This window comes from Moschus berezovskii, chromosome Y (assembly GCF_049115385.1).
Source record: "Moschus berezovskii isolate FMDL1 chromosome Y, NW_MosBer_1.0, whole genome shotgun sequence".
Taxonomy (NCBI): Eukaryota; Metazoa; Chordata; class Mammalia; order Artiodactyla; family Moschidae; genus Moschus; species Moschus berezovskii.
The window spans coordinates 73,716,466-73,725,107 of NC_142489.1; the positions used below are offsets into that span (position 1 = coordinate 73,716,466).

The 8,642-nt window shown below is 46.8% G+C and overlaps 1 protein-coding gene across 1 annotated transcript; it reads left to right on the forward strand.

Moving 5' to 3' along the window:
• Window positions 1–214: 214 nt before the first annotated feature.
• Window positions 215–7,685, forward strand: LOC148773160 (testis-specific Y-encoded protein 3-like). The gene is made up of 6 exons (XM_088834528.1): window positions 215–718; window positions 1,356–1,433; window positions 1,581–1,692; window positions 1,792–1,937; window positions 2,057–2,143; window positions 7,443–7,685. Exons 1-6 carry the CDS (start codon window positions 215–217, stop codon window positions 7,683–7,685), a joined length of 1,170 nt encoding a protein of 389 aa, XP_088690654.1.
• Window positions 7,686–8,642: the final 957 nt, after the last annotated feature.

The window sequence follows — 8,642 nt, forward strand, 5'->3', positions numbered from 1 at the left end:
TAGAGTTCAGCCCCTTCCCGCTGCCATACTACGCGTGCGTGGTGGCTCACGGTTCTGCGCATGCGTGTCTCCCTTTCCCTGCTCATTGGCTGCGCACCAGTATCCTGTTGGTGGTACCGCATTGAGTGCGGCTGCCCGGTGGGCGCACTGTGCCGGAGTCTGCTGTGCTCTGGTGGCCACCTTCTTCACAGCTCCGGGCTCCGGCCAGAACACCATGGCGAGTGAGACGGGGCCAGAGGAAGGCGGCAGCACCCCCGGATCCTGGATCTTGGTTGTGAGTCCGGGTCTTCAGGAGGGAGGGGCCCTGGGGCCTGTCAGCCCAGTGCGGGCGGCAGAGGCCTTGCAGGCCCCAGGTGGTGCGCCAGGCGAGGAGGCCGCCCTCTTCTGGGTGGAGGCAGCGGAGGAAGGTGCGGTCCTGGAGGAGGGAGAGCTGGCGGGAATCGGGCAGGAGTTGCAGCTGCTGGTGTTAGACGTCATGGAGGAGCAGGAGCAGGTGTCCTCGGAGGAGCAGGGCCAGAAACATCCACGGCCTGGAGGCCCGAGCGACCAGCCTGCACTGGAGGCGCTGGCGGCCCTGCAGGTGGAGCTGGAGCCGGTGAATAAGAGAGCGCAAAGGGCGCACGCTCGCCTGAAACATAAGAACTGTCAGAGGCGAAAGCTGCGTCTAGAACACAGAAGCGCCATCATCCAGGGAATCTGTGGCTTCTGGGTCGAAGTTGTATCCCTTGGTGTGGTGGTTGTGATTTTTTTTTTTTTCTTTTGTTGTTTTCTTTAAACCTGGGATATTGCAGGAGCAGTTTTACAGATCTGGCAGTTCTGGTAGAAAGTTGTTTTTTTTTTTGGATGATGGGTATTGGTTACCGTCCTGCATATCTGTTCCTGATATTAGATGTGATGTTCTTGCTGTCCTGACTAGCACAAATTGATACTTGGGCTTTACTTGCAGAGGTCCCAGTCAGAATCGTCATTAGCATTAGGGACTCCTCAGAGAAAAAGCTTGTCTGGAATCCAGGTCTTCTCCAAAAAGTTGAGTGAATTTGGGAGTGGGTTTGGGATGTGTAAGTGCTCATACTGGTTGTAGCTAGGAATGCTTGTTTTCCAGAAGTAAGCTACCTTGAAGGAGGCTGAGATGGAGCTTAGGGCCTTCCTGTTAGGAACAGAAGCTCCTTCTGGTAGTGCACTCATAGGCACAGCCTTGGGCCTTGTTCCGCATTCATACAGTCTGCATCCACGGAAATGTGGCGAGTTCACTAGTAGCACGTTGAAGTCAGACAATGCCATTCTACTCTTTAGGCTAGCTTTGTTCTTCCAGCACATTTACCTCTAGCATCTAGAGGCTCCTTGACCTAAAGCAGTTTATGAACCACCCCCAGATGTCAGTTATGATGAGCAACCAGGATGAAGAGATGCTTCACTACATGACCAACTTGGAGGTCAGGCAGGGGACCCCGCTAACTGTGGAGGGGAGATGACTGTGGAGGGGAGAGGGCATGGTTTATCCCTGAATACGGGAAAGGACAGCTCTTCTGTAAAGAGGTTTCATACCCACTCCCCCTACCCCCAACACTTTGTCCTGGCAGGTGGAGGAATTCAGGCATCCCACTCATCACTGCAAGATCACATTGTCCTTTCGGAGGAATAGGTATTTCCAGAATGAAGTGATTGTTAAGGAGTATCTCATTAACGTCCCTGGTAAGAGGCAGCTCCCTGGATTTGGGGAGTGGAGGCAGAAGAGTGTAGGTTGAGTGGGAAAGTGAGCTAGGTCTTTCTCCCATACTCCTTTTCCTGCAGGATACCGAGCGTCTCATTCCACTCCGATTCAGTGGTCCCAGGGGTTTGAACGTAAGGCATACAGCCTCAGGCACCAGGACAGCAGCGTTAACTTCTTCAATTGGTTCTTTGACCACAACTTCACAGGATCTGGCCGGATTGCTGAGGTGGGGTCCCACGTGGCCACTGGGCCGAAATTGGTGATTTATGTTGGAGTTCTTGGCGGTGCACGGGAAGGCTCAGTGTCTGGCCAGCCCTGTGCTGACCTTGCTCGTTTCCCTGGCAGATCATCATAAAGGATCTGTGGCCCAATCCTTTGCAGTACGATGTGAGGAGGAAGGCTCCACCGCGAGAGGTAGTGGGAGGACGAGAGGTGAGGCGCCCAGGGGCTGAGCACTGGCATAAGGGTTGTCCAGGAACTTGGGTCGTTTATTTCACTTGTGGAGAAAGTGAGACTCTGTGGAATCCAGCGTGACACCGTGCACGGGGAAATCAGCAAGAGACAGCAAGTGTGGAGAACTGTAGTGAAAGACAGGTTCTAACTAGAGAAGCCTGAGGTAGATGAAGTGGCCTGGTCAGGCCAAAGTCACTCCAATTTATATCTGAGTCAGCTGCACACATCTCTGAACTGTCATTCCTTGGCCAACAAGTCCAGCCTCAGGCTTCTCTTAAATTGGGGTCCACCTACTATTCCTCGTGAAGTCCCCTTTCCACCAGGTCTGTGAGTCTCCTTTGTACAAGGCTGTTGCCCCACTGACCCATCACTTGATTCCATTTTGGTCATCACGCTTTTTTTTTTTTTTTTCCGTTGCATCTTTTTCACCTGCCACCCTCACTATGAGAAACTGACCACTGTGAAGGATTATGGAGAATAGTTTTTTATTTATTTTAACTGGAGCATAATTACTTTATAATGCGGTGACCGGTTTGGCCGTACATTGGCCAACATGAATTACCCAGAGGTATACACGTGTCCCCCGAATGGTGAACCCACCACTCACCGCCCTCCCCTCCCTGTCTTTCTGGGTTGTCCCACAACATGACTTTAGTTGCCTTGCTTCACGCATCAAACTCACACTGGTCATCTATTGTTCAAAAGGTAATGTACATGTCTCAGGGCTGTTTTCTCACATTAACCCACCGTCCCCTTCTCCCACTGAGTCCCATGTCTGTTCTTTATATGTCTGTGTCTTATTTGCTGCCCTGCGTGTTGCATGTTCAATATCACCTACATGGTGCTCAACTCCAGATATTTGTGTTAACATACAGTGTTTGTTTTTCTCTTTCTGTCCCACTTCACTCCCTGTAATAGGCTCCACGTGCATTGCATCTCACTAGAACTGACTTTGATGCATTCCTTTTTAGAGCTGAGTCACAACACCATTGTGTATCGGTACCCCAACTTCCCTATCCCTTCATCTGCCGATGGGACATATAGGTTGCTTCCATGTCCTAGGTATTGTAATAGTTCTACGGGGAAGAATGGGGTACATGTCTTTTAGTATGTGCTTAGAGGACATGTAAAAATTCACAGACTCTGTCTCCTGGGAACTGACTTGAAAGAGTAAAGTTGTCTTTAGTGTTCTCAGAGAGGGTAGGTTTTCATATCTGTGTCTCTGTCTTTTTTGAAAGGAACCGCCCCTGCTCGACTTTGAGACGTTTATGAGGCAGTGTCCCCATTTCCCTAAAATAGAAAACCTAAGAAGCTGCTTCATGTGAAGATCAATGGCCATCAGAGTTCTCTTGGACGGGAAAGTAGTGAAGAGTGGTCTGGTGGTGAAACGGATCGAGAGGGAGACACAAGTAAACCTGAAATAATGCCGAAGGACAAATAAAAAGCGTCAACTGTATGCGTCTGCGTATTGTTTGGGGAGGGCCTCAGGACAAAAACTTCAGCTGCATGTAGAATTCTCAGTTTACCGTGTGGGAAGTACCAGTCCATGGAGAGTTGTAGAGGTGGTTAAGTCGTATGTGGGGGTTGTGTCAGGAGACACAGTTCTTCCTGTGGGGTGGGGCTTGGGGAGGATGGAGAAAGAAGATGAGGGGCCCATTAACTGTGGGTCTGGCAGTTTTACAAGGGAAATGTGGATGTCCACGCACAGGGTCTGGTGAACAAGGGCCAGAGAGTGAAAAGCTGGAACGCAATTTTGTTGGAAGGTGGTGCCCCAGGTATCTTTTCTGTTGCACAGCATCAGACATTTTAAGAGTACAGAACAAGGAAAAAGCCTTAACATTCAACTCACTATGAAGCAAGAAGGCATTGCAAAGAACTTACAGACAAGAAAAGTTTAGGACAGGGTCCCCCAGTGCCTAATATTTCCTGCCAGTGCTTCAGTACCAGGGGTGGCTTTAGCTCTAACTTGTGCTGGAGTGAAGAGTGCAGAGATAGTCACAGGTCGGTGAGTAAAAGTGAACTGTGGATGGTTGACTTGCTGGTCAGTCTCTGGAAACTTGCCATGACTTGTGTCCCAGTCTCTTCAGGGCTTTCACTTAGGCCCTAGGGTCTAGGTGCTTTTAGATTTGACTGCACACTAGGATGTGTTGTGTAAGGTTTTCTTCCACTGAATATCAATGTGTGTGAGACTTGGCGGGTTTCTGATGAATTCATGAGCATTCTGTCTCAGTCACCCTGAGCTGCATTTGCTTCCTGTTCCCTGGATGTGTTCATGTTTTCCTCTGTTTAGAATGAAGACCGGGCGTCTCCATTGTGTCTGCCCATGAATGTGAGTTGATGTTCCTTCCTGCGGGTCTGCCTTTGCCTCCTTCTTCTTTCATGATGCACCCATGCTTGTGCTGTTACGCACAGCTCTGCTGCCATAGCTCTCTGAGTTCTTACACTGCCCTGTTCAACACTCCTGCATTGTGTTGCTCGTATGCCCTCTTTTTTTTTTTTATTTTTTTAATTTGTGTATCTTGTTAGATTGCATGTGAATTTGACCCTTTCTTTCACTCCTGGATCAAATGCTTCCAGCATCTTGAATTGTGACTTTTTTAAAGAGTTCCGTGATATCTGTGCTCAACAAGAAATGCGTTATCGCAGGAATAGTTAACAGTGACCCACATTTGGAAACAAGAATGCCTACACACTTAGAGTTATGCCCAACGGGCAAGAATATCACTCGCTGAAGTGAGAGTATTAGTTAGGATCACAGAGGGCAAAGATGTTGCAGGAATGCTTCTGTCAGGAAAGATTTAGGGTTGACTGGTTAAGTGTTCTAAAAAACACTAGTGCAGGATTGAAATACGTTGACTTTTACCCCCATCCATGTATTCTTGCGTTGACCATTACAGTTATGATGAAACTGACATTACCCATGCAGAATTTCTTCATGACTTTAAGTGAATTATCACCCAGGTGATAAGAATTGGGGCTTGCCTTTCTGTAAAGAGAAAGTTGTTAAAGAATTGTTGTCCTCAGTGACCCAGGGAAAAGGGGTGCATGATCAATTTCCAGTTCAAAACCCGTTGCTATTTCTGTGTTGTTTCTGGAAGTAAAGCACAGGGAATGGAATCACGCCAACCTGATTGGCACTGTGAGCCGGTCCAAGGCGATAGGATTAGGGAACGCAGGCACACGTCACTCAACTGTCCACAGTGAGGACTTCCAACCCTGCCAGCCTCTTTGCATGTCAGTCCCCCTCATGAGCAAATCCCATTCACCTTCCAGGATATATCGTGGAAGTAGACGAGGACACTGACTTGATCAACTAGCGAGTGAAGCAGATAACTGGGACTAAAAAGGAGGGGTGCTTACCAAAGTCCATTATACTGCACAAGTCAGCCAAGAGTCGCGCATGTGTGCAAGTTTCTTTTCAGACTTAGGAGTGTGTGTGTATGTGTGCGTGCACACGCATGTGCGCTGGCAAAAATGGGTGTGTGAGCTCTCTGAACTGGCCTGGCTGGGGGATGGAAGAATGGACACTGGAAACGTGAAAGAGCTTGTGTAAGGTACAAAGACCTTGGGGCATCAGAAGCACTGACGTGATGGAAAAAAGCCCAGGGATCTCTCCGACAGAGCAAGATGTAAGTGTAAACGTGGATCCCTGAGCAGAAAGGAGAGACAGGAAAAAAGCACCCGGGGGCAGTCAGGAAGGATGTGAAGGGGCAGAGAACGAGAATGGGCCAGATTCCCAGGCACAGACGAGGGGCTACACACAGCCCCTAGGACACCCGGCTACAGAGGGTTTTCTGTCCTCAAGTGCAGGAGCATTCTTTCCCTGACATGACCAGCCACGTGAACCCAGCTTGCCCTCTTCTGTAAGGCTTGCAAGACGGATGGCACTGTAGCATCAGCAGCTGCTACGTGCATAGTTTGCCAGTTTGAAACATCACTCCATAAAAGGGTGTCTTAGGATGATCCTCTCACCCCCTCCCAGTCCCACAGGCCTGGGCTGATGGGGTTAGCTGGCGTGTGTTCTCTCACCTGGAGGCTGGATGAGAACAGAACTAGTTTGAAAGGACCTCTGTACAATGAATGTTCAGACTTCAATTCCTCTGGCACTGGTGAGTCATGGCTCTTAGCAGGACACTGTCCTTAGCATCTCTGTATTAAGAGATGCTTCATCTCTAAATCTCTCTACAGAGAGAATTCCATGTTTGTGTCACTTTTTGACATGTGGGCAAAAGTGTTCTACGTGCAGCACGGAACTCGGTATTTCACATATGAATCCATGCATGAAGTTTTCATGAATGACATATGCAATTCTCTACATTTCACCTGTGAAAATCTCACCACAAACGTTCCAAAATGAAAATGGAATTCTCTACATTTTATATGAAAATATACGCACATACTATTTTCCTACGTGAAATTTGGAATTCTGCGTATTTCACATACGAAAAACTGGGTGCTGAGTTTTCCACATGAAATCTGGAGTTTTGTCTATTTCACTTATGAACATCAGGCCACTGATTTTAATACACAAAATGTGGAATTTTGATGATTTCATATATGCAATTCGGGGCACTGATTTTCCTCTGTTGAGGACGGATTTCTCTGTATTTCACATAAGAAAATCTTGGCAGAGACTTACTCCATGAGATACTGAACTTTTTATATTTCATTTAGGAAACTCTGAGCCATGATTTTCCTACATGAAATACGGATTTCTCCGCTTTGGCATTTGAAACTCTAGGCACAGAGCTTTTTCCCATGAAATATGAAATTCTTGTATTGCACACTGAATTGGGAATAAACAAGGTAACATGAAATATGGAATTTTTCATATTTCTCATTTGAAAATCTGTGTGCTGACTTTCCTTCACGAAGTACAGAATGCCGTATATTTAGCAATTGAAAGACTTGGCATCAATGTTCCTACAAGAAATATGGAATTTTCTATTTCCTACATAAAGTGATTTTCATGCTAGAGGTGTGAAAGTCTCTATACTGCACCCAAGAAAATTTGTTAGAAGAAAAGTTGTTAATTCTTGGGTGGGAGCAGGACTCATGGACACCCTGCCCTGGCATGCCCTCCACCTCTTGGCAGAATATCCAGCCATCGCCCCAGAAACTGAGTCCTCTGAGTTTCAAGTCAGTGTTTTTCAAGAATAAATAGTCGAGCCTTTCTGCACTCCCCAGGGAGGGGCTACAGGTGGCTACTGATCCCAGAGCTGATTCCTTCATCTCCCAGAGGCTCTGGGATAAACCCGCCCACCCCTGCTCTGTGTAGCACAGTCTCTCCTTTGTGCCGTCCCTGCAATACCAAGGGAACTTGCCCAGCGGGTCCGATGTGGTAGATCAGGAAGTCCTACAGGTGCGGGGGGAGGTCGTGCCTGATCTCTCCTTCTCCAGAGATCCAGACGAGTTTGAAAATGAAGAACAAGTCACTTTCGAAAAGGAGGAATGTTATGGTGAATCGATGCTCCAGCACCCAAGTTCACTGCCACTCAACCAAGGTCACAGCCTGGTCTAAAGGCACACAGATGCCCTCTGTGCCTGCCCAGCGCCTCCCTCCCGGAGACTTCAGTGCTCAGACCGCTGGATAGGAAGTGGTCTGAGGCTGCTCTTCCACAGATACTTAAAGGTAAGCGGAAAAGTGGTTGATAGAAATTAAAGTGAAAACGTCATCTAGCAAGATGAGAACCTTGACAGGAGAGAGGAAGGAGCATGTGGCAAACAGCTTCGGTTCTTGGGGCATACGATTCTCCTTAGTAAAAACATTTGCATTGCAAAACTTATGAACATTCCCTCTTATAATTTGTCTTCCCAGGGACATGGTCATTGTATTGTAATCTGTCAAAATCCACTGAGTTTCATTTGAAATATGAATTTTTGCAACATATGCAAAAGAATTCTAGCCTAATGAGGCTAGAAATAGGCTAGTCATAACAGTGGTTTGAAATACTACTTCAAGATATAAAACTTAAATTTCAGGACAAAGTGTTCTATTATTTTTTTATAAAGCATCATGAAATATCCAAAATATCTTCCCTTACTGTGTTGATTGAAAAAAAAAAAAAAAACACTCCTCTAAAATTTTGGTTACTTGATAAAATAATGAGTTAAATATGAAGAAAAAAAAAAAAAAAAAACCCAGAGTAAGAGGCCTTGCATACAGCAAGCTATGTAATCATTTCCGTTTGACATTAGTCATAGTGGTGGTCGCTCAAATAAGAAATACCTTGTATTTATCCAAACACCCAATAAAGCAAAATTCTCAGGTGGAAAAAAAATAAAAACATGGGTTCTGGAAAAGAGGAGCCCTGATGAGATAAAGCTGCATTGCCCCATTCTGGTCAGGTTAAGAATATGCTCAAACAGTGACCAGCACAGTGAGTAATCCTTACTAAATGGCTCTCTGTCCTTTTGATTAGATGCTGTCTGCTCCCTTTCACTAGTTGGGGGTATTTTATTTCTCTTTAGCCCCGAT